At 40.5% G+C, this 25,828-nt stretch overlaps 1 protein-coding gene and 1 long non-coding RNA gene across 7 annotated transcripts in view; one reads left to right on the forward strand and one right to left on the reverse strand.

The window, feature by feature from the left end:
• POC1B (POC1 centriolar protein B) overlaps positions 1 to 24,990 on the forward strand; it is a 90,448-nt gene extending 65,458 nt beyond the window's left edge. For 5 of the 6 annotated variants that reach the window (XM_047788321.1, XM_047788318.1, XM_047788320.1 and 2 more), the window contains 2 exons: positions 19,983 to 20,201; positions 23,840 to 24,990. In XM_047788321.1, coding sequence (XP_047644277.1) covers positions 19,983 to 20,201; positions 23,840 to 23,944 — 324 coding nt within the window. In that variant the 3' untranslated portion in view covers positions 23,945 to 24,990. Of the gene's footprint in view, positions 1 to 12,286; positions 12,379 to 19,982; positions 20,202 to 23,839 lie in introns of those variants that run through there. The other variant, XR_007135970.1, reaches the window with a different exon arrangement.
• On the reverse strand, positions 20,195 to 23,903 carry LOC125131560 (uncharacterized). The gene is made up of 3 exons (XR_007135971.1): positions 23,677 to 23,903; positions 23,297 to 23,478; positions 20,195 to 20,852 (listed from the first exon to the last, which is right to left on the reverse strand). It is a non-coding gene; the product is annotated as an uncharacterized LOC125131560 (long non-coding RNA).
• Positions 24,991 to 25,828: the final 838 nt, after the last annotated feature.

The following is a 25,828-nucleotide window of genomic DNA, read 5'->3' on the forward strand; positions in this document are numbered from 1 at the left end:
TATTCTAAATTCAGAAAAATGCATTTTAGGGATAATAATTAATAACTTAAGGAAATTTCAGGATGATAAATAATGAAAATAATTACTGTTTTAAATAGAACTGGAACTGCATTATTTTAAGATGTAGTGTTGCATACGGTTGTGTGCTTTGGAAAATCAGTTAAGATGTTGAAAAATTTGACCAAGAAATACACTCTCCCAGATTTGTACTTTTAGAAAATTCTGTGTACTTTCTGTACAATTCAAAACACAGTAAAAATACTGAAAAAAAATTAAGCTTTTAACACTGTTTAAAAACTTACGTTCTTTTTTAAGAAATTGTTTATAATAATTCATTAAATATTCTTTGAATTATAAATGCCATGAAACTATGGCTGTTTTACATTTTAAGGACTAATCTTTCAGAGTCACACCCCCTTCCTCCCGACTCAGGGAGAACAATCTCTTTCTAATATACGATTAAATGACATGAAAAATTTTAAGCACATAATATGTTTTCTAAAATGTCACCATTTTTACACTGAATATACTGATAGGTTTATCAAACAGAATTGAGAAAAAAAATTTCTATTTAAAAATAAATTAGTGGGATGGAAAGCCTATAAAATTGGATTGTGATGAACATTGTGCAACTATAAATGTAATAAATGCATTGAGTAATACAAAAATTTAAACAATGAAAATTAAAAAAATAAAAATAAATTACCTCTTCCCTTAAATGTATTTGAAACTTTTTATTTAGAGATCAGTAATTTTCTCTAAGGTATTATATTATTAGTATTTTAATCAAGCATTAAGATCTTGTTATTTCTGTTACTATGTGCTATGACTATTTTCATGTGTTAGTAGTCAAGAGAAATGACATCCATGGGGTTTTATCTCAAACTGCGTTTTATTTGTTTATTTTTAGTTTTTGCTTTGGCACTTTTTCCAGGCAGTTCTCTTAGCAACCGTGGCAGCGCTTCTGAGTGTCATGTGTTTTATGCAATTAAGCTCTTCCATTATAATCCCCATCACAAGTTATTTCATGCAAATGTTCTAGCTGTTGTATTCAGCCATTAACTTATATAATTTTCCCTGCAGTATTTTTAGTCTAAATTATCTTCCTAAATGTAAGAAAATAATGAATTTTATGGGAATCTAAACAATGAATTTTGCACGGAAGAAGATCTTAATGTACTCCGTGTTTTTGTCTTTTCATCCTGCTTCTACCCTTCTTGGTGCCAGTCCTCACTCCAGGGTAGGAGGTGAGGGTCTGACCACCTTCACCAGGATTTGCTTGCTTTCCTCTCGGCACAAGAAAATCTGGAGTACTGGTAGGCTGTGTATGGAATTAATGACTCTCCTGCCATAGTTCTGCAGACCCCACATGAGTGGATCCTGGCAGGAAGAGAAAATCTTTCAGAGGACTAACCCCAGATGAGCTGGATTTCTGCAGGAGCTGCGCTCAGGGCAGTGAACCCTGTGATGTGCAGCAGCGTGCAGGGAGGTGACTCGGCCTGGGTTGGGGGCTGGCTCAATAGACTTTGTTCATTCGTTTCTCAGGAATGAAACATGCCAGGCACTAGGTAGGTGTAGGGGGTTGGGAGGAAGGAGGATGGATGCCGGTTATAAAGATAAGCAAAAGCTGGTATAGAAAGTTACACGGTACAGTGACAGTATGAATTGTGGACACTTGACTCAATCAGGAGTGTTGGTAAGCTGGAATCAGAGAAAATTTTCCCAAAAAAGTGATTTGAGCAAAGAGATAAAACCTTGCTGTTCAAAATGTGGTCCATGAATGGTTTGTTGGAGCACCACCTGGGAGCTTATCAGAAATGCACAGTCCTGGGTCCCACCCCAGACCTGCTGAATCTGACCCTGCATTTTAATAAGGTCCCCAGGTATACATTGAAGTTTGCGCAGTGTTGGTCTAAAGCTTCAGTAGGAGCTGGTGTGAGACAATTAGCAGTCCTGGAGTGTTCCAGGCGGAGGGGACTGTGTGTAAAAAGACTCCCTTGCAGGGACCTTGTTACACTCCGGGAACTGGAAAGAGGGCTGGAGCCCAGGGAGGGAGTGGGAGAATGTGGTATCATGGCAGCCAAGAGAGGACTTGTTCCCAGAAGATGGAAGTGTCAGCGTTGCTGAAAGCCAAGAGAAGGATGTTTTAAATGATGAACATAGCAGAAATTTTTGGTTACCTTTTGGAGAGCTTTTTTGATGGAGTAATGCAGATGCAAGCCAGTATGAAGTGGGTTGAACAGTGAGTAGAGGGGGCAGGGTAACCAAAGAGATAGATTGTTCTTTCTTTTATTCAGTGCATTTGCTGCAGCTCTATTACATAGCAAGCAAAGAGAATGTACAGATGAAAGACCAAGTCTAATAATAGTTGCTATGGAAATACATCAGTGGGATGGTTAAATAAGGTGTGTGTGTGTGTGTGTGTGTGTCTTGTGAGCACACGCACATGTACATGTGTGTGAGTGATAGAAAATTAGGGTTGGGGACAGAAAACTTAATCAGAGATAACTTCCCAGAAGGGGTCGATGTTTGAGCTGATTCTTTTAAGAATTTGCCTGACAATAAGGAGAACAAGGACAGAGTTTAGTGACGGGGTGGTGAATGCAAGGAACCAATGGACATTCCTGGTGGGCTGCAGCATTGGCTGGGGTTGAGAAACAGCAAGAGATGAGGCAGGAGCGAGAAGATGAGGCGGGATTGGGAATGATCTTGAATGCCACTTGAAGGTGTTTGCATTCGCCCTAAGAATTCGAGGAGGACCCTTGCAAGGTTTTAAGCAGGAGAAAGAATGATAAGAGCAAGTTTGCATGTCAGAACAGTTGCTCTGGAGATGTGAGAAAGGAGGGCTTAAGAGCAGGTGAGGCTGGAGGCATGAAAATTAGGAGGCAAGTACCATAGTAATCCAGATAAGGAGTGAGGGGTGCTTGATCTTAACACAGGGAATGAAGACGAGGAGACTGAGTCATGAGATCTTGACAAGACAAAGTTAAATTTCTCTTTACTAATTAGACACAGCAGGAGAGGGAAGAATCTGGAATATCTCCAAAATGTGGAGCTCCTGAATAGATAATGGAGCTGTGTCCCAAGGTGGGACAGAGACAGATCTTGGGTATGGAGCATCAAGTCCAGGCATAGAGATCTGAGAATCTTTAGTTGATCAGGCCCTGAGGTCCCACGGGAGGATCCCTCATCTGTAGCTTCACAGTAAATATGGTAATGATTGTGATAAGTAGGTGACTGACATTAATCTCATCTCATTGATCAGGAAGCATCATTAGAAGACTGAATAAGGCTGGTCACTTGGTAAACGCTGTGACTAAAATATAAAGCAGATAAAACTGGTTGCCTTTCATGGTTGTAAGGAGCAGACATGCTTGAATGGGGTCACAGCTTCCTCTTTAAGAATTTTCTGCCTACTCCTTTGTGGGTGTTTTTCGTGTAAATAAATCTTTATTATTCGTAACCACTCTTTGTATAAAGTTATAGAATCTAGTTCATATTCTCTTTGACTCATGACATCTGTGAAAAGTATTTTATAACTTTATGATACTATTTGACTTTTCCCTCATGGTAATTAGAAAGAAAGAAGGAAGAAAGAAAAGGGAGGGAGGGGGGGGAAGGAAAGGAGAAAGAGGGAGGGAGAGAGAAAAAAAGAAAGAAAGAGGGAAAGAAAGTCAGGCTTTCTTTGAAAACATAGTCATTATTTTTATCCTTTGGTTTGTGAGTGTCTTCCACCAGCAAAATGAGAAAGGAGGAAAACGCCTGTATCTTTCTACCCGCAAAGATGTAGGAAAGAAAAATAGAGTGTATCTACCAAACAGTAATGCTGCTACCATGGCATCTTATTTATGATGAAGTATTTGGTACTGAATTTCTACTCATAAGTTCTTTATCCTGGAGATTTTGTACCATAAGTTTTCAACTATGTCCAGTTACTTAATCTTTGTGAGTGGGTTAAATATTTTAGGTGAGATTCATAGATTTCAGTGCTTGATATTAGATTGGCTTCCTATATTATTATTAGGAAATCACTTTTCATCCACTAAAATGGTCAGACCAGATGAACCTTTGTCTACTAAGCATTTTTGTTTTGTTTTTGTTTTAATTTTTGTGTTATGGTTGATTTACAGTGTTGTGTCAATTTCTGCTGTATAGCACTGTGACCCAGTCTTTCATATATATATATATATATATATATATATATACTTTATATATGTATATACACATTCTTAATGTATATATACACACACATACATGTATACATTCTTTTTCTAAGTGTTTTTAAAAATTCTCTCTCTCTCTCTCTCTCTCTCTCTCTCTATATATATATATATTTCTCAGGTACCTGAAAATGGAAACCTATTTTTTAAAAACTTCTGAAAATGTCTTAAAGTTTTGTTTTGGCTTTGCTAAACAGTGATTTCCATTTAAAATGTATATTCAGTATCTGCTTATCCATTTACTACTCAGCATTTATTTAGTATGACTGTTTCATTTATTAATTGAACTGCCACCTGCCCTTAAATAGCATACTAATTAGTTTGAGAAACCAGACGTAGGAGAATTTTTTTTTAATTGAATGTAACGGACAGAGAAATATCTTTAATTCACTAGATGTTATTACTTTGTGTGTGCCTTACACACAGAAGATACTCACCGTATGATCTCTTTTCTGAAAGAAGGTGACCTGTGGTCTCTGCCTTCTAGAAAGGTGCAATTAGGCTTTAGTGCAGTGGGGAGAGGACACGGTGTGATGATATTGATAACAGGTGATCGATTACAAACTATAGATAAAATTCTTTACCTATATTCTCACAACAACCTTACAGTATAGCCAGTATTCTTGTCTTCATTTTACAGATGAGGAAACTAAGGTTTAGAGAAGGCAAGTAATTTGCCCAAGGTCACACAGTCAGTACCTGGAAGAGACAAAATTAAACCCAAGTCTGGCTGACTTGATGCCTGTTCATTTACTGCCCTATGATATGCTAGCATGGATAATTACACAGTATCACAGATAGCAGAAATGCAGGGAAATATGCTAATTGCCTTTAAGGAGCAAAACTGAATTTTTAGAGAGGTTTAGAACAGGGGCAAATTGTATCTATTTGGGGAAAATGAGGAATGACCTTATTATTTTGCAAATGCTAATTAAAGTCAACTAATATAAAGTGCATTGTGTATCCTGAGGTCACATAGAAAGCTTTCACTCTCTGTTTTTTGAATGATGTAATGAACAATACGTAGAAGAGTGGTTCTCAGTACCCAGCTGTGACTGTGCATTACTGTGATAATCACAGTTATCATTAATCGTACAAGAATGCTCACATTATGCTAGACAGTGGACAGAACAATAAATAAGTATAATATTTGCCCTCTAAAGATGCTCTGTAAAGCTTGCCAGTTTTCTGAATGTAGCTTTGTTAAATGATCGAATGAATTCCTGCCTTAAAATTGGCCTCTTCATATTATTAAAACAGTAAGGAAGCTAGTCTTATTCAAGTGAGCAAAGCCTGAAATATTTTGTGTATAATTTTTAAAAAAATATCTCATGACTTTTAACACAGCTCACTTCTTTCGAACTTTTCACTTAAAAGAGTTTTGAGGAATAGGAAATAGCTCCATAAAGAGGTCAAGGAATGGCATTATCTAATCTCAGAGTGTAAGCAAGCCAAGCCCAGAAAATAGTTTTTCAGAAATTTATTTCAAATAATCCTTCTGATTCTGTGATAATGGTATGTTTCATGAAAATAATGAGAATCGTTTTTTGAAGATAAATCTGGCTTATTGGTTTGATTGGCTGTGTACATTATTATGATAGTAATGTGGTGGTGTAGTTGCTTTCACAGCAATTATACTAAAATTGAAAAGATACAGAAAGTACTAGAGTGGCCTCCACGAGGGGATAACATAAAATTTATTAAATATTCCATGGGTTTTTGAATACTACATTTGTAGATAAGGAAGCTCAATATCATAAAGATACTAGTTGTCCCCGAGTAAATCTACAAACTCAAGGCAATTTCCAAAAAACATCCCAGTGAGACTTTTAATGAAACCTAAAAAGTTGATATGATGGCATATGTGGAAGGGCAAAGGGCCAGAAATAACCAGGACAATTTTGAAGAAATGTGAAGACTGGGGACTCATTCAGCTGTGAGTGAGGTCTCGTTACAGGGAGACAGAGAGTCCCCAGCGGAGGGCACATAAGCAGACACACACAAATGCAGCTGGTCGGGATATGCAAGGCCTGACTTTGTGGACCGGGAAGATACAGTACTCACTAAATGGACTGTTCAATAAATGTGGCTGGGACAATTAGCTATATGAAAAAAAAAATTAAGTTCTAACTTTTAATCACAAACAAAGTCAATATCAGATGCGTTAAAGGCTTACATGTGGAAAAACCACACTTCAGAATCACTCTGCTGTAAACAGTAGAAAACTGACAAAGCACCGAAAACCAACTACAATTGCTGCAAAAATAAGAATCATTTCAAAATAAATAAGGTACAAACTTCCAGTTATAAAATAAATAATTCATGGGGCTGTGGTGTATAACATGGCAACTAGCGTTACTAATACTCTCTTGTATATTGAAAGTTGCCAGCAAAGTAGATCTTAAACTGTCTCATCACAAGAAAGACACTCTGTAAACGATGCATGATGACGGGCGTTAACTGGACGTATTATGACGACCGTTTTGTAATATATAGAAATATTACATCACTATGCTGTACTGTGTTGCAACGAACCCCCCTGGTACCCATGAGGACACGGTTCAATCCCTGGCCTTGCCCAATGGGTTAAGTGTGTAGGTCACAGACGCAACTCGGATCCCGCGTTGCTGTGGCTGTGGCCTAGGCCGGTGGCTACAGCTCCGATTTAACCCCTGGCCTGGGAATTTCCATATGCCATGGGTATGGCCCAGAGGGAGAAAAAAAAAAAGAAAAGAAAACCAAAGAAGGAGTTCCCGTCGTGGCGCAGTGGTTAACCAATCCGACTAGGAACCATGAGGTTGTGGGTTCGATCCCTGTCCTTGCTCAGTGGGTTAACGATCCGGCGTTGCCGTGAGCTGTGGTGTAGGTTGCAGACGCGGCTCGGATCCCGCGTTGCTGTGGCTCTGGCGTAGGCCGGTGGCTATAGCTCCGATTGGACCCCTAGCCTGGGAACCTCCATATGCCGCGGGAGCGGCCCAAGAAATAGCAAAAAAAAAAAAGACAAAAAAAAAGAAAACCAAAGAACATATTCATGTATTCTGGGTAGGCAAGGATGGCTTAAGCAAAATATAAAATGTGCAAATCATAAAAGAAAAAGGTTAATACATTTAACTACATTTAAAACAAAAACTTGTATTAAAAATCCCATAAAGTAAAAATGAAGACAATCCCCAGAGTCGGGGATGTGTGACACTTATAACCAACAAGGTCTTGGTGTCCGTAATATAAAAGGAACCCCTATAAATGTAAACTATAAAAAAAGAGAAGTGGACCAACTGAAAAAAGTGGGCAAAGGACTTAAATAGGCAATTTTCAGAAGAATGATCAATATAGACATAAAATATTCTCCATTACCAGTAATCAAGGAAATGCACAATGAAATGAAAGCTATACCATTTCTCGCCTGTATTTTTGTTAAAATTTGAAATGTCTGACAACCAATTCTTGTTGACTTTGTAGAAAAAGGGGAGACTTCCCTCTGCCTGTTGCAGAGTAAGTCGATTCCACCACTTGGGACACTATCTGGGTGAATTCTGCCTGAACGTTTATACTCACCGCCTGTGTTCAGGAGGCACAGGAGGGCTCACTGTGGAGCAGTAACAACAGAGAGGCTACCTCTGGCCCATCAGTGGAGTACTGTTTGGCATTGAAAATTGGTGAAGTAGACTTGCCTGAAGCCCCGTGGACAAATCCCACAATGTCGATTAACAGAAAATACTAACAAGGTCTAACATGCTACTATTTTACATGAAGTTTGAATACACTCAAAAACCCAACTGCTGTTTAGGGGTGTCTCCCTGTGTGAGGAAAGTAAAGGGGCGGAGACTGAGATGACAGACCCTGTAGTCAAGGTGGCGGCATCCTCGGAGAGGGGGAGGCCGAGAGAGATCCTAAAAGGATCTACTCTATTTCTTAAGGTGGGGGAGACTGTTACCTTATTATCCTTTCCGTCTTTTCATTGATAGAGCATCATTGGAGCTTAAAAAGTCAGTTGTGATTTGATAAAAAGAGACGTACAGATTCATTCAGAAATGTTAGCGTCACGGGAAGCGTGCATTTCCTTTTCATGCCTGTACTAATGTCGCTTGATGGCCGTGGTACATGCAAAGAAGGGGAGGCTTTCTGGACGGTGGACCGGTGGCCCTTCCAAGATGCAAAGTGGGTGAAGGTAAACCAAGTGTGGTTTTCCAAGTCAAACTTTCTCAAGGATGTAATCCTTACTTGAATGTAAACTATCTTTTAAAAACATCATTGTACAATATAAGCTGTTACCTGCCTCAGAATTTAGATTCACACACACACACACACACACACACACACACACACACGCTGATTTTTTGAACACAGTGAAGTATCACTATATATAATGGTTTATTTCTGCTCTAGTCAATTCAGCATGCTGCATAAATTGTTCTTGTTGAGTTCTATACAAAGGAGATAGTAGGAATGCATCCCTTACTCTGTAGCCTTTGGGGTTAGAACAGCAGGATTCACAAAAGATGCAATGGCTACTTGTTCTCTTTTTGGAATTTACAGAAGGTTTTATTGGTCGTTATCTTTTTCTAGAGTGCTAAGAATAATGGAAATAGCATCTTTTAGTTTTATAGTAACTCAGAAGAGAGAGTTCATTCTAGTTTACTGAATATTATGGTCTGTACTTAGGTTTATCCAGGGCAGTGCCTGATTCTCGACTCAGCAAAGGGCCTTAGGAGACAAATCTTCCTTTAAGGGATTCATAGTTTATGTTTGCCTAATTGTATAAGGTGTGAAACATGGAAGGAGGTTGTTGTACAGATTTGATGTGTGCTAGCTGTATCCTACCTATTCATGGCTTCAAAATTAATAAGCTTCTCTAGAGATGAGAATAAATATTAAAGACCAAGACAGATTTGTGGCCTCAGCTGTCTTTTTCAAGGGCGCTGAATTAATCATTCAGATATTCTAGTTGATAGTTGAATGGGGGGGGGTTGTTTTTTTAAGACATCTGACAAAAATGAAATTTCCAACTTGGTTTGAAGAAGAAAAAATCAAAGCCTGAGTAAAACCTTACCCCCAAAGCCTCTTTTTCTCCCTTTGAGACAAAGATGTATGATTTTCCCCAAGGGATAAACAAAAGCCTTTCTCAGCTCAACAGATTTAGTCTGGGAGACACAAATTCCACTTGACATTCTCTGCTTTTATCCTAGAAATAGTTTTAAATCCATCAGACCTGATCAGGTAGGAGGGTTTCTGTGTACAAGGACGCACACTACACTGTGCAGAAACAGGGTAGAAGAGACGCGGTGTTCTTCTCCAGGACCAACGGCCTTTACGTCCTCAAGTTTTAGAAGTGGAGAGTGAACCCTGTGTTGTGGACCTGTGACAACCCCATTGTGGGTGGCTCCATGGCTCTTTCCGCTCTTTTTCTGATGAATCCATCCAGTCCTTGGTTAACACTGCCTTTGATCTCAAGGAATGAACCAAAGACAGGGCAGCACTCTGAGTCATTTCCAAAAGACAGCCATCCTCTCTCGGTCAGTCTTCTCAGATGAACTCGGAGACTGTCTGAATCTTTTGTGTTAATGGTCAACTCAGTGTAAAGCCTCCCACTCACTGGCCACCACTTCCTCTAGTACTCCAGTTCCGACAACTCATCACCCGGGAGGGCCTCTAGTCCCACAAGCCTCTGCCTTTTCAGTGCCCACCTTCTGTGTCCATGTGCCTCTCCTTTACTGGGCTTGGATTCTACAGTCCATCACCCTAGCAATGCCCTTGCCCCTCCTCTCTCCATTGAGCTCACCCCCAAAACTTCAGCCTGGTTAAATCTATTTTTCTGCCTACTCGCTACCCACAACCATGCAACTGAATTTGACTAGACAGCCGTGCTGACTGATCTGCCCCTAGTTTATTTCTGTAACTCCAAGGGTCACACGGTGCTGCCCAGGGGCCCATTCGCCACGTAGTTATCTCCTCCCTGTCCTGTGACATCGCTGCTTCATCTTTTCCACCGGCCCACATTGGTGATGTGTTTCCCATCTTTAAAAAGGAAAGCCTTTATTTGATCCTTCATTCCTTTCCAGCTCCTGTCTCATTGTTCTGCTTCCATTTACAGCAGAACTCCTCAAACAAAAGGCACTTACTGTCTTCATTTCTTCGCTTTCCACTCTTCTGAGTTCGCTCCAGTTAAGCTTTTGCCCCCCACTCCACTCCAGGCGGGGTCCCAGTGATTCATCCAGACCAGCCTTCCTACAGGATGTGGTCTTGGTGATCACTCTGTCCTCCTAGAAACTCTTTCCTTAATTGGCTTCTGGTCCAGTATCCCTCCTACCTCCTGGGTCACTAGTCACCTCTCCTGCTCCTTCTCTTCCTGCCTTCTAAAGGCTTTGCAACCGTTCTGTTTGGCTCCGCCTTCAATGATTATAGACCCATGGTTGCAAATAGTTATATGCCAAACACCCCAACTGTAAGGGAACAGAAACTTCTGTACTTGGTACCCTTCCACACTTTGCCTTATGTACCTCTTCCCCTGGCAGTTCATCTGTATCCTTCATAAAAACTGGTAATTTATATAATTCTGTTAATTCCCAAATTTATATCCCTTGCCCCAACCTGGATTTACACAGAAATCTAGAATTGTATATTTCCACCTGTATTTATGACTTTTCTCCTTGGAAGTCTAATAGGCATCTCAAACTTAACATGCCCTAAGTCTACTCTCTACCCATTCCCCTCCCCCCCAAAAAAATACATCATCAATGGAGCTAAATCATGATGTAGCATTTTACCCAGCTTTATTTTTCTTCATAACTTTTGTTACTACCTGACCTCACATCACAAATCTATATAGTTTCCTTCTTCATTCGTTGGAGTATAATCTCATGTCAACACAGTCTCTTTTGGGTTTTTTTGGGGTTTTTTGTTTGTTTGTTTTTCTCTTTAGGGCCTCACTCACGGCACATGGAGGTTCCTCGGCTAGGGGTCTAATGGAAGCTACAGCTGCCAGCCACAGCAACTCCAGATCTGAGCTGCATCTACAACCTACACCTCAGCTCATTGCAATGCCGGATCCTTAACCCAGTGAGCGAGGCCTGCAACCTCATGGTTCTTAGTCAGATTCATTTCTGCTGCGCCATGATGGAAACTCCCAACAGGGTCTCTTTTGTATATTCATTTCTTATATGAGGCAGAGTAATGGTTCACAAAGATGTCCATTGCCTCATCCCCAGAATATGTGAATACGTTTCCTTATGTGGCAGAAGGGGTTTAGCAAATGGGATGAAGTTAAGGATTTTGAAATGGGGAGATGATTCTAGATTTGTGGTCCAGTGCAATCACAAAAGGTCCTTACAGGGGAAGGAGGGAGGCATGGGAGTTAGAGAAGAAGGTATGACAGTGGGAGAAGAGGTTGGAGTGCTGCAGCCTTGAGCCATGCAGGTAGGCAGCCTTGAGGAGCTGAAAAAGGAAAGCACAGATTCACCCCTAGAGCCTCCAAAGGAACACAGCTCTGCTGACACCTTGATTTTAACGCCGTAAAATCTTTCTGGACCTTCAGAACCTTAAGGTGATAGGTTTGTGTTGTTGGATTCAGTTTGCTAATATTTTGTGAGAATGTTGCATCTATATTCATCAAAGGAATTAGTCTGTAATTTTCCTTTTTGGCAGTCTTTGTGGTTTGGTGTCAGGGTGATGGGGACTTCATAAACTGTACTTTGGAATGTTCTCTCTTCTTTAATCTTTTGGAAGAGTTTGAAAAGGATCAATATAAGTTTTTGTATGTTTGAATTCACTGTGAAGCCATCTGGTCCTGAATTTTTTTCAACTCTATTTTTCTCCCTATTGTATATGTTCAGAACAAAAGTGAAGTCCTTATAACCTGTAGCAATAAGGATATATCAGCCATTCAGATTCATTCTGTTCACGTGGTAAGGCTGTATTTTCCATCTATGAGATGGCAGCCATGGACGTATCCACGGAGAACTTCAGGGTGGGTGGTGATTGCTCTGCCACCCATTTGGAGGAAGTGGTCCCCTGGAAAACTGTAAGCTCCATGAAGGAAGGTACCATGTCTGACTTGTTCTTTGTTGCAGCTTCAATGCTTACCGTAAGAGGCTGTCTTTTGTTAAATGGATCAATAAATTTTATCATTGCCCTACTCCAAGTGTCTGCAAAGAAAGAAGAGGTAAGGGAATACATGTGATTTCTCCCTTTTGTGGGCTACCAAAGCATTTGCTCTTCTCCTACAGTCATTTGTTTGCTTGTGTTTCTTATTTATTCACTTCCAGTGATGTGCCGGGCACTGCAGGGGATCTAGGTCTTGCTCTGTCTTAATTCTCTCCCCACGATAGAGAATCCTCCTTGCTTGCAGGCATCATGTTTTATGCACATTTAACACTGATAAATGCTTAGCATCGTGTCAGCATTCAGTACATTCACCTAAAAGAGGAACATTAGCAACTTTGAAGAAGGAAACCTCAGTATATTGGAAGCAGCAGGTACTGTAGCCTCATTTGCTAGACTTTTAATAACCCAGAATCTTAAATATATTTTTCCTTTTCAGTTTTTTTTTTTAAATTTCATGAATGACCTAAGCTGTTCATATTGCTCTTTCCCTGTACAAACAGGATGCAAAGGCAGGCTTGGTCAGTGGGAAAGAATCTGCTAATATCTAGAGTCCAGTACCTTTGTGAAACAGGAGGATAGATCCATCCACTGGCTAATGTGGGATGGAGATCTTTTATCTTTCCCTCTCTCTGCCTTTCTATTCATCTCTATGTGTCATATGATAGTAATTTTTTATTTCCATTATTGTATTTCGCATCTCTTCTTGCTTAAGTTTTCTATCTTTTATCTCTTTGCTCAGCGTTTCCTGTAAATTATCCATCTTTGCCTCAGTTTATTACCAATGTCTTGCATCATCTTCAGCATCAACAGTCTAAAGTCTTTTTCCTGGAGACTGAGAATCTCCTGGTCACTTAGCTGTTTTTCTGGGGTTTCTCCTTTCTCCTTCATCTGAGTTATAGTTCTCTTGTCTTTTCATTTTTATAGGTTTTTGGTGTGGTGACCTTTTTACAGATAATAGAATTGTAGCCTCTCTTCTGGTGTCTGCCCCCCTTGTGGCTGAAGTCGATACAGGGGCTTGCTGTAGGCTTCCTCAAGGGAGGATCTGATGCCTGCCCCTCTGGTGGGTGGGGCTTTGTCTCTGGGTGGAGATTAGAGGTGGCTGTGTGCCTGGGGGGTGTTTAGGCAGCCTATTTACTGATGGGCAGGGCTGTGATCCCACCTGGATTGTTGTTTGGCCTGGGGCTTCCCAGGGCTGATGGGTGGGGCCAGATTTTCCTAAAATGGCCACATCCACAGAAAGGTATGCTGCTGAATATTCCCGAGAGCTTTGCTTGCAATGTCTTCCCCCACAACAAGCCACATTCACCCCTGTTTTCCCAGGAGCTCCTCCAAGAACTGCAGTCAGCTTTGACCCAGATTCCTTTGGAGACTTTGCTTTGCCCTGGGACCCAGTGCATGTGAAAGTCTGTGTGCGCCTTTTAAGAAGGGGGTCTGTTTCCCCCAGTCCCATGGAGCTCAGGCGCACAAGCCCCACTGGCCTTCAATGCCAGATGCGCTGGGGGCTCTTTCTCCCAGTGCCAGATCCCCATGCATGGGAGTTTGATGTGGGGCTCAGAACTCTCAGTCCTGTAGGTGAGTCTCTGTGCTACAGTTACTTTCCAGTCTGTGGGGCTTCGGGGAGGTAAGGGGTTGCTTATATCTTGTAATCGCCCCTCCTACCTCTTGATGTGGCCTCCTCTTTGTCTTCTGGAGTAGGATATCTTTTTGAAAGTTTCTGGTCCAAATTTTTGGTTGAAGATTGCTCAGTATTTGGTTGTAAATGCTTTTAGGAGAGCAGTTGAGCTCCAGTCCTTCTATTCTCCCACTTTAATCCCATCTCCCGGAGAGTAAATTTTTTTTTTCTGGTCCCAAACAAAAAAATCTATTATTAAGGCTGTATTGAGATCTTTTCTCTCCTAGACCATCTAGGGCCTTAAGTCTTTCATGGCCTATTTCTTGTTGCCCTTTCTTCACTAAGAACCCTGACTGCAAACCCCCAGTGTTCAATGACCAATTTGTTAATTACGTTGAGGCCTTTTCCCATGAACAGCAAGAGCTGCTACTGAAATAAGACCAGTGATGTTTATGACCAAGTGTATACATACTTAGCTATGTTGTGATCTGTATAAAAAAAGATCGTCTTGGCCATGCAGAATTTGGTTTCCATCTGTAAGAATGGTGATAAATTCTGCATGTTAGCAGTTAACATATTCAAAAACATGCAACTTTCTAAGTCCACGGGCATGGTGGTGAGAAGAGAAAGCACAGCACAGTCTAGTTAGGGAGGTAAACAGTAGACAAGGAACAAATACAAAAAGACACCTCTGATCAGTTACGGAGAAAGACATGAGGACGCCATGTTAGTGGGAAGTCCACCTTCTTTGGGGGTAGGTCAGGGATTACTTTTCTGAAGATGCGACAATTAAGCTGAAATCTAGAGATCTAAAAGAATTCAGTTATGCTAGGAAGGCAGAGCAATGTTTAAAAAAAAAAAAAAAGTCTGTCCTTTGAGCAGAAATTATTTTAGGATGAGAGGCTGCCTGCGATCAGGAAGGCAGACTGATTGGGAGACAGGACTTCTTGGCGAATCCATCATATATTCCATACTCATTTCTACACTGCTTCCATTTCAGTGTTTGCCACCAGCCAGGACCCAGGAAGATAAGTGCTATATGTTGTTTTCTATGTCCCCCTAGAACCTGAATACGCAGGTCATGAGTGCTCTGGGCACAGCTAACGAGTGGCCTTCAAAATCCTTTATGTGAACTTGCTTTTCTGTGATCTCTGATTCTAGTTTCGCTTTTCTTCATCACATGGTTGAGTAATTCATAGTGTTAGTGATAGGATATTTTTTTGGGGGGGGTGGATTTTAATGAGCATTTCAAACCCCAAAAGTCATTCTCATTCAGGTTTTTTAGGTTCAGACCCTAACATTATTAGGCCCATGACAAAGGTGGAGAATTTGAGGTGCAGAGCATGGCAGCTCAGAGACCGGAATGGTTTAGAGAAGAGCACAGGCCGGTATGCAATGAGACAAAAGTGAAAACTGATAACTCTCTGAGGGAGAAAAGTAGAAAAGATACCTTACCAGATGACTGCTGGCACTAGAGCATAAGCATCAGGAGAGCAGGGGCCTGGATCCTGCCTCCCCCTTCTGTGGGGGCTCAGTAAGTATTCGCTGAGTGAACAGACAAAAGGAACCTGAGCAGGTACATTCAGCTGGGTTAGCGGTACTAAGACGTGCTTTATGCCTGTCTTAAAATAAGCTTGAATTGGGAATGGGGGGTTTTGATTTTATTCTTACTGTTTTCAATAAATGGTAAACCGGTAAGATTATGACAGAGGAAAATGTGAATGTTTTCATTTTCCTAAAAAAATGCTTGGGAAGATGATCAACCGTGGCTTTGATCCCAAGGTTATAACACCCAGAGTGCTTCGGCATCTCTTAGTTTATAGCTGGTGGCGTTTCATGCATGTGTCCCACCTGTGTGGGCTTGGGCGCGTTCGTCTCTTTGTATCTCTGTTTCTTCATTTGTGAGATGAGAGCAACAGCAGGATATACCTGGTAGGATTATTGTGAGGATTGCACCAGCTGATATGGGTAAAGCCTTCAAATCAGAGCCGCGTCCGCAGTAAGCGCTGTATGTGCCGACTGTCACCGCTCTGATCTTCATCCCAGCATCATCAGAAGTCTGTTTGCCGTGTTTGAGGGAACTTCTGTCTGGAAGTCTCCTATGCCACATGATAACTAGAAATGAAAAATTGGAGTTCCCATTGCGGCTCAGCGGTAACAAATCCAACCAGTATCCATGAGGATGCCGGTTCGATCCCTGGCCTCACTCAGTGGGTGGGGGATCCTGTGTTGCCGTGAGCTGTGGTGTAGGTCACAGACAGGGCTCGGCTTTGGCCTGGCTGTGGCTGTGGTGTAGGTGAGCAGCTGCAGCTCTGATTCAGCCCCTGGCCTGGGAACTTCCATATGCTGTGGGTGCAGCCCCAAGAAGAAAAAAAGAAAAAATAATTGAAATTTTAAAAAATTCTCTGATTTCTGTGATACATATATTGGGATTTTGTTGTCAAAATAATTTTAACGAGATAAAATTTACATACTATAATCGTCACCATTTTAAAGTGTGTAATTTAATGTTTTTTAGAATATTCGCAAAGTTGTTCGACCATCACTACTGTCTAATTTTAGAATATTTAATTCCTCCAAAAATGGCTTTAGCATATTTTCGTTACCCACGCACCCATTACCAATCTCTGCCCGTTCTTCCCTCCTCCTAGTCCCTGGCGAGCACTAATCTCCATCTGTCTTCATAGATTTCTGACCATTTCACATACATGGAATCACAAAATATGTGGCTTTTATTTATGGCTTCTTTAACTTAGCCTCGTGTTTTCAAGGTTCACCATGTTTGTAGAATGTATCAGTATTCCATTCTTCTTGTGGGTAAGTGATAGTCAGTGTAAGGATAATACCAGCTTGTTTTTCCACTCATTACTACAGTATTTTGATGCATAAATGTCTCCATTTTATTGGCTACGATAAATAATGCTGCTCTGATATTCATGCACAAGTTTTTACATGAGCGTATGTTTTCATTTCATTACCACGGAGCGGAATTGTTGCGTTATCATAATTGAAGGTTTAACATTTTGAGGAATTACCAAGAGCAGCCACATCATCTTACAATCCCAACAGCAAAATATAAAGATTCCAATTTCTCTACCTCTTCGCCAACAATTGTTATAGCTTTTTTATTTTAGTCATCTTAGTGGAGATGAAGTATTATCTCATTGTGGTTTTTATTTCCATTTCCCTGACGACTGATATTGAGCATGTCTTATGTGCTTGTTGGCCATTTGTGTATCTTCTTTAGAGAAATGTCTATTCAGATCTTTTGACCAATGTTTTTAAAAATCTTCAAGTTGTAAGAGTCCTTTATATGTTCTTTGCACAAGTCTCTTATCAAATATGTGATTTGCAAATATTCCCAATTCTATGCAGTTTCCCCACACTTGATGTTGTTTTTTGAAGCATTAGCAATTTTATATTTTGATAAAGTCTAACTTATTATTTCGTCGTTTGTACTTTTTGTGTTGAATCTAAGAAGCTCAGTCTAATTCAAGGTGAGGAAAATTTATTTCTATGTTTTCTTCTGAGGTTTTTAAAAAAAATTGTTTTTATAGTTGATTTACAATGTTCTGTCAATTTCCACTATACATGGAGTTCCCTTCATGGCTCAAACATGACTAGGATCCATGAGGATGCAGGTTCGATCCCTGGCCTCGTTCAGTGGGTTAAGGATCCGGTGTTGCTGTGAGCTGTGGTGTAGGTCACAGATGTGGCTTGAATCCCACATTGCTGTGGCTGTGGTGTGGGCCCTGCAACTGCAGCTCCCATTCGACCCCTAGCCTGGGAACTTGAATATGCCATAGGTGTGGTCCTGCAAAAAAAAAATTCTGCTGTACAGCCAAGTGACCCAGTCTCTCTCTCTCAAACACACATACATGTGTACATTCTTTTTCTCACATTCTCTTCCATCATGTTCCATTACAAGTGTTTAGATACAGTTCTCTATGCTATACAGCAGGATCCCATTGCTTATCCACTCCAAATGCTATAGTTTGCATTTACTAACCCCACCCCCCAGTCCATCCCCCTCCCTCCCCATCCCCCTTGGCAACCACAAATCTGTTCGTCATGTTCGTGAGTTTGTTTTTTTTCCTGTAGATAGGCTCATTTGTGTCCTCTATTAGATACCAGAAATAAGTGATATCATAAGGTATTTGTCTCTTTCTTATTTCACTTAGTATGAGAGCCTCTAGTTCCATCCATGTTGCTGCAAATGGCATTATTTTGCCCTTTTTTATGGCTGGGTAGTATTCCATGTGTGTATGTACCACATCTTCTTGATCCATTCTTTTGTTGATGATTATTTGGGTTGTTTCCATGTCTCAGCTATTGTGAATAGTGCGGCAGTGAATATGGGGGTGCATGTATCTTTTTGAAGGAAAGTTTTGTCTGGATATATATGCCCAGGAGTGTGATTGCTGGATCATAGGGGTAGGTCTATATGTTGTTTTCTGAGGTACCTCCATACTGTTTTCCATAGTGGCTGTATCTCCTAAGATTTTTATTGTTGTAGCTCTTAACATGGGTCAAACTTAATTATGAGTTAATTTTGTGTGTGGCTCGAAGTAGGAACCCAAATCCATTTTGAATTTAAACATCTAGTCTTCCCAGCACTATTTCTTAAAAGACAAACAAACAAAAACCTGTTCTTTTCTCATTGTCTTGGCAACCTTATCTAAAATCACTTGACCAGATATGGAAGGGTCTATTTGTAGACTCTTAATTCTTTGATTTATGTATCTGTCCTTATACCAGTCCTACATTGTCTTGATTACTGTAGTTTTGCAGAGAAATTTTGAAACTGGGAAATGTGCGTGCTCCAACTTTGGCTTCAATATTATTTTGGCTCTTCTGCGTTCCTTGCATTTATGTATGCATTTTAAGATCAGCTTGTCAATTTCTTTTCAAAAGATAGGCATTACATTGACTCTGGGAATATATCAATTTGGGGGACTACTACCATCTTAACAGTATTAAGTCTTCTGGTCCATGAACATGGAATATGAAATGTCTTTCTATTTATTTCAATCTTTAAGTAAGTCTTGTACTTTTTGTTAAATTTATTCCTTAGCATTTTATTCTTTTTGATGCTGCTATAGATGGTGTTATTTTCTTCATTTTTTTATTTGTAGATTTTTCATTGCCATATGTTTGGAGGACTTTGTTTGTTATTATGGTAAAATACATAGAAAAATTGACCATATTTACCATTTTGCCCACTTTTAAGTGTACGGTGTACTCATCTTGTGTGTTCACAATGTGTAACCACCACCCCTATCTGTCTGGCGATCTCTTTCATCTTTCCAAGCAGAAACTCTGTGCTCCTTAGGCAATTAATTGTACTCTACAATTCCTCTCTCCCTCCCCCTAGCTCAGAGTAACCTCTGCTCTCTCTGGATTTGCCTGTTCCTGGTACTGCATGTTTTTATGTCTTATTTCAATTAGCACAATATTTTCAAGGTTCATACAGCATCTAGTAGAATTCCACTTATGGTTAAATAATATTCAATTGTATGTGTATAGCACATTTTGTTTATATATTTATCTGTTGATGGGTACTGGGTTGTTTTTATCTTCTGGCTGTTATGAATAATGCTATGAATATTGATGTACAAATATCTGCTCAGGTTCTTGCTTTCGGTTCTTTTGGAGATAGAATTACCATATGATCTAGCAATTCCACTCCTGTGTTTTAACTTTTTGAGGAACAGCCAAACTGTCTTCCGCAGTGGCTGACCACTTTATATTCCTACCAGCAATGCACCAGAGTTCCAGTTTCTTCACATTCTCACTACCACTTGGATGTGACTTAAAATCAAGAATTAGACAGCATCTAACCACCATTTTTCCTTGCAGTTGAGAATGAACAATTAAATGAAAGCTACGCTTTGAAAAGAGGAATATTCTAAATTAGATATAATGTATATTGTTTATTATTGTATAAACAATATATATGACTTTCATATTATAAGCATTTATATATATGTAAATGTTTTCAAGCTTGAAAAGTACAATCACGCTTCCCGTTTTTCCCTATGGTGTCAAAGGCAACAGAAACCATTGTTAGAACTCTACCCGACAAGAGTGAGGAGACCTGCGGATGTTTCTTGAACCCTTCTCTAATGTCATCGGAATGTTCACCTGCAGCCTCAAAAAAGAGAACAGAAGACATGAGCGACCTCCCTTCTGAGAGCCAGAGAAGCATACCGCTTGCCGTGACCGACGCCTTGGAGCATATTATGGAACAGCTCAATGTTTTGACACAGGTGGGTTGGCATGCTTACCTGGGGTAAGATGCACAAAACAATCCTGGTTACAGCAGGTTGCAGGAGTAGCAGAGCAGGGGACAATTTTTCTTTCTTGCCAAGGTCAAAGCTTGCTCTGCGGAGCTGCTGTAGATCTTGCGGAGCTGAGGTCAGAGCCCATACACAGGCATACACGTACACGTGTGTGGTACACACACACACGCAGTACTGCATCTGGCACCTGAGGACCAGAAGGCAGTGGGAGAGCCTTTGTGAAGAACTGAGGTGGTACTTCATTCTCCTAAGTGTATTTGATTCTGGACAGTAATATTTTGCCCTAAGATTTTTGATGCAATGTAGTTAGTCGCTTTTTTAGACATAATCAAAGAAATATTTTAGGGCTGTAAGAAAAATGTATTGGGATTAGTTATTTTGGTTAGAATATTTTGAAATATGGGCAATGTTAGGTTTCCACTCCAAATACATTCTCCACATCCAGTGTATAACTTCCCTCATTCCCAAAGCTGTATTCTTCTGGAGGTGATGGTTTTCCCAGTTCCCTCTTGGAATGTTACACAGTCCTTTGATGCAGTTTACCTTTGCAAAGAAGGAGTACCATGGACCCTAACATACCAAAGATCTTCCACCCCTTGGTCGGGAAATACAGATGTCCTGTGAAGGAAAAAGTGTATTAAAATGTATGTATCAGGGAGTTCCCCCTTGTAACTCAGTGGAAATGAACCTGACTGGAATCCATCACGATGTGGGTTCGATCTCTGGCCAGCCTCAGTGGGTTAAGGATGCGGCGTTGCTGCGACCTATGGTGTAGGTTGTAGACATGACTCTGATCTGGCTGTGGGGTAGGCCAGCAGCTCCAGCTCCAATTCGACCCCGAGCCTGGGAATTTCCATATACTGCAGGCGAGGCTCTAAAAAAAAGTATACGTCAAAGGTTACCCTTCCAGCTCTGCTGATTCAGCGTTTCCTTGGAAGAAGTCTTATTGTTACTCTTGGGCAAATACAATGAGGATACTAATATTTGTCAGGGGACTGTCCCCAGTTATTAGTTTTCCAGAATTATTTCAAATTGAAGTAGCTTTTCCAGTTGAAATTGCTCTTGCATAGAAATCATTCATTCTTGTTCTCAATCCTGGCTATGCATTATAATCAAACCACCCGGCCAGTTAAAAATCATCCACATGTCCAGTTCTCATCTCCATAGACTGAGACCCTGGCATTGGTCGCCTAAGATTCTGTTTTGAGTTTAGAGCCTTTGTTGTTACAGCTGTGGTGTAGGTCAAAGCTGCAGCTCAGATTCAGTCCCTGCCCCAGCAACTTCTGTATGCCATGGGTATGGCCATATATATATGTGTGTGTGTGTGTATATGTATATATGTGGATCAGGTCCTTTTTAGTTAAGGGACATGGCTGTGGGTCAAGAAAGATTGTGAGAACATGCTTTGTGAGACTTTGAAGTCATAAGATTTGTTCAATGAAAAAATCATTAATTTTCACTTTGCAGTATTGTGCTGGAGGTGGCTTTGTGTTTATCAGACACTCCTTTACTTTAGAGGCAGTTTTTCTCTCCGATTCATGCCAGCTTTAGTTTGGTTGGCCTTTTTCCCACATGCCCTGGCTTCACCTGCACTGTCACATTGGGGGTTGGGTCTTCTTTAGGGAATCCTCCCAAACAAATCTTTTCCATTCTGTAGTGTGTCAGTCTTGTGACCTATTTTGTCTTATTTTTACCTAATTCAAGGTTAAATGAATCCCTTTAAAATTTTTTTTAAAATTAAAGATTTACAACAATATTGAAGAATTGGCTTCACATGAAAGCAAGTTGAAAGCAGGCACAGAACACTTGCAAAACGGGAACAGCATGACTCTGAAGGCAAAGAGCAAGTAAAATAAACAAATTCTGACTCACACACTACAGATGACTGAAACATCTCCTAACCTAGCTGCAATGTGTATAACTATTTGTATTGAATTATAATGAGAAATAAAGTGAAATTACATTGAAGGTAGTAGGTAAGTGGAGTTAAGCAGTGTTAAAGGCGTTGATGATTGATATACACATTGACAGCTTTTGCCTGTGGAATTGTGATGATGTATGGAAAGTATCAGGCAAAATGCTTGGCACATAGTACGCATGCGAGAAATTAGCATTGCTATTAATTTGTGAGTCATGACCTATATATAGTATGAAATGTGAGATCAAAAGCTATTAGATGATGATGGTTTTAAAGCCGATTACCTTCAGAAGCTGGGAATCAATTCGTAGTCTTGAAATTTACTGACTCACCAAGCCTCTATCCTGCTTTCCCTAGATGAAGTGTACCACCCAGTAGCCAAATTATGTATGAGAGACGGGTCTCTTATTTGCAAATTATCCCAAAGCATTTGTATTAAATGATGGAGTTGGAACACCACTGGTGATTTCCAAGACTCGGTAGATGCAGGCATTAGGTTGCTACTACATCACACACAAAAAAGCATCCAACGGTATTACTGTGATCATGCCCTCTCACGAGCAGACGTGCCCAGCCATCCAACCTGAGTCTTATCAATCCTCTGAATCTCGCTCCCAAGATAGAGGGTAGAAGAACAGATCAAATTCACCTCAAGTATGAAATCCCTAAAATCCATTCTGCTGGAGGCTGTACAGCTCAAGTGGCCTGAGCCTGTCAGCAGACAAAGGATAAAGAAACAAAGGGAGAGGCTGGGGATCTGTAGGTTACAACACTTGAAATGCTATTTCAAGTCTTGACAATGGATTATACAAAGTTAGCGTGTGTAGGGATGTATACTTGAAAGGTAAAGCCATAATGACATGCAGAGAGGGGATTATAATGGTCAGTATAGTGGCCGTGAGGGGCAGGTGCATGCAAGCCACTCTGGGGTGGCCGCTAGAGTCCTAGTTCTTGAACTGTGTGCTGGTCCCAAGGGTGTTTTTCTGCGTAATTCCTGAACCTATTTCATGGTAAAACGTGTTTTTTAGTGATGTAAGACTGAAGACAGACATGGCCAATACCACAAACAATTGATTTCCCAAATTTAAAATCCGTGATTCATGAGTGTGTGTGTGGGGGGGTGGGTGTGTAGTCATATACTCACTTAGGAGCCAAAGGAGTTAGAATTGCAAAGATCCATTAAGTCCTGTGTGGCTGGCACCAGCTTAAGCATTTACATGCCTTATTTCATTCACTCTTCCTGACAACCTTATGAGGTGCCGTTGTCAACTTCTGGGTGCAGAAGTGGGTGGCAATATTTTCAAAGTAAAAGAAGTATCCAGCTGCCTGGGGTAGAAAAGGGATGGTCCATCATGGATTGATTGGGACAGAATAACCAGTGATGCCATCCAAGTAGAGGCAGGTATGTGGCATTCCATCCCCAGCCCCCCCTGCCCTGGCATGGATGCTTCAGAAGATCAGACTTCAGAACTGTGTTCAGAGCCTGACCTCTTACTCCTTTTCCTCGAATGCTTCGTTTTTTACCTTTTGGGAGGGTGCCGAAGCAGACCAAGTTCTGGGGCTCATTTCTGAGCCAGCCTCCTGGCCCAAGAGTGGGCGTTCCCGAACTGAAAAGGATCTTGCATGCAGAGATTATGCTCCTCGTCCAGGTCACCAGGCATTGATGATTCTGTCCCCCTTTTTACAGACCGTGTCCATCTTGGAGCAGCGACTGACTTTGACAGAGGATAAGCTCAAAGACTGCCTTGAAAATCAGCAGAGGCTTTTCAGTGCCATCCAACCGCAGAGTTGAACAGCCAAGAAGGAGCAGAGGCACGAGAAATGAACCCATGTACCTATACTGAGGAAGGTAGTCCACGATGCTTCATGCAACACAACCATGTGCTAATTATCATGGCATTTCTCCAAAGGGTGAGCAACAGAACAAAAGGCAGAAAAGACATAATTAAGGACGAATTTAAACACACAAATCAATGTTGAGGACCAACTCAAATCATTCCCATTTATGACTGCCGTAATAAAGTCATCAGCACTCAAGTGGCTCTACATTTCCCCCATATTATTTTAAATGTCAGTTTTTATTGATAGTTCAAATCCTGCTGGAAAAGTAAGCACATCTCTGGATTTTGTTATTTCACATTGACCATCTTCAGGCAATTCCATAAAACCATGTATTTCTTAGTGAGCAATACCCTTAGTACGAAGTAATTCACTTACCTTAAAACAGCATTTTCTATTCAGAGAATAAGTTAATGATCTGACCTGTATTTCTTTCAGTTCAAATTCTTCCTTTCTTACCTATTATGCCTTTGCAAGACCATCTCGTGAGGCTCCCAAACCACAGATGTACCACAGCAAGAATACATTTCCTTTCATTAGCCACCGAGCGTAAGGACATGTGACAGTGGGCTTGGATTTCATGGTATACATTGTTTATTCTTGGGCCAGCCTGAAAGAAATGAAGCGTTAGCAACGTGAAGTGCACGTATCTTCTTTCGTAGATGAATACGCACTGAATGATTTGGCATGTACCCAAACCTGTGATCCCAGGTTACAAAAATTAAGTTAGTGTGATTTTAGAAGTCTCAAAACCCAGGACAATGCTAGAGCAGTATTTAAAAATACATACACATGTGTGTTCACATGTTTCAAAGATGTCTCAAGTGATTTTGGGAGCTGCCTAGAAGTCCTTTAAAAAAGCACTTGCATCACCGTCTTCCTATTTTTTCTTTTTAAGTCAATTGTGATTTGAAACAAAATGAAAATGAGCCAGAGACTCTAAAAAGATCTTGGATACAAATTAAGAATTTTATCTTAAACAAAATAGAGAGTAAATTGAAGAAAAATGAATTTAGCTTGCATTTTAACCTCTATGAAGAGCACAGAAGGTAGGTGAAGGCAGTCCGCGTTTCTGATGCCTTTAGGCATAACATGGGGAAATACTGGCTTCGTTTGGGAAAAGAAAAAGTGAAATCCTATTTATGTAGGAGTCTACATGTAGAGTTTTTTCCCAAAGCCATTTCAATTGTATTTATGAGGTGGTTTTGTTTTTTATCATCTCATTGTATGTTTTAAGTGCCTTTTTATATAAAGTGTGAACTTCTAGAGTTTCAAGAGTATATAAGACTAAGTGGCATTGTATTTTTATAACCTCAACAAGAAGACTAAGAAATGAAATACCATACCAATTTTTACTTTTTTTATGCTTCAAACAATAAAGACGTTTTACCTCTAAAAAAAAAAAAAAAAAAGTTTCTTTTTCCATGATGAAGATCTAGAAACACTGAGCTGCTCGCAGAGCTCGTTCGACTTTAACCTTCCCAACAGTCCCCTGGAGCGCGGGTCCCAACTGTTTCCTGGGCCCTGTTCCCTAGAGGTTGTGATTCACCAGGTCTGGTCTGGGGGGCCCAGTAATTTGCATTTCTAACAAGCTCACAGGAGATTTGCTGCTACTGGCCTCAGGCCCACACTTTAGAAACCCCTGACCAGCTAGAGCCACTTCCTCCACATGGAGCTGCCACATACTTTTACAACCATAGATCTAAGTGATATAAAAACAGTCGTGACATAAATATAAAAAAAGCCTTGACAGTTTTTCAAGAGGGTGATTTTATAATCCTCCCACACACACTTTTTTTTTTTTAAGCTTTTGAGTATTGTCTTCATCAAATTCCAG

This window comes from Phacochoerus africanus, chromosome 7, assembly GCF_016906955.1.
Source record: "Phacochoerus africanus isolate WHEZ1 chromosome 7, ROS_Pafr_v1, whole genome shotgun sequence".
Taxonomy (NCBI): Eukaryota; Metazoa; Chordata; class Mammalia; order Artiodactyla; family Suidae; genus Phacochoerus; species Phacochoerus africanus.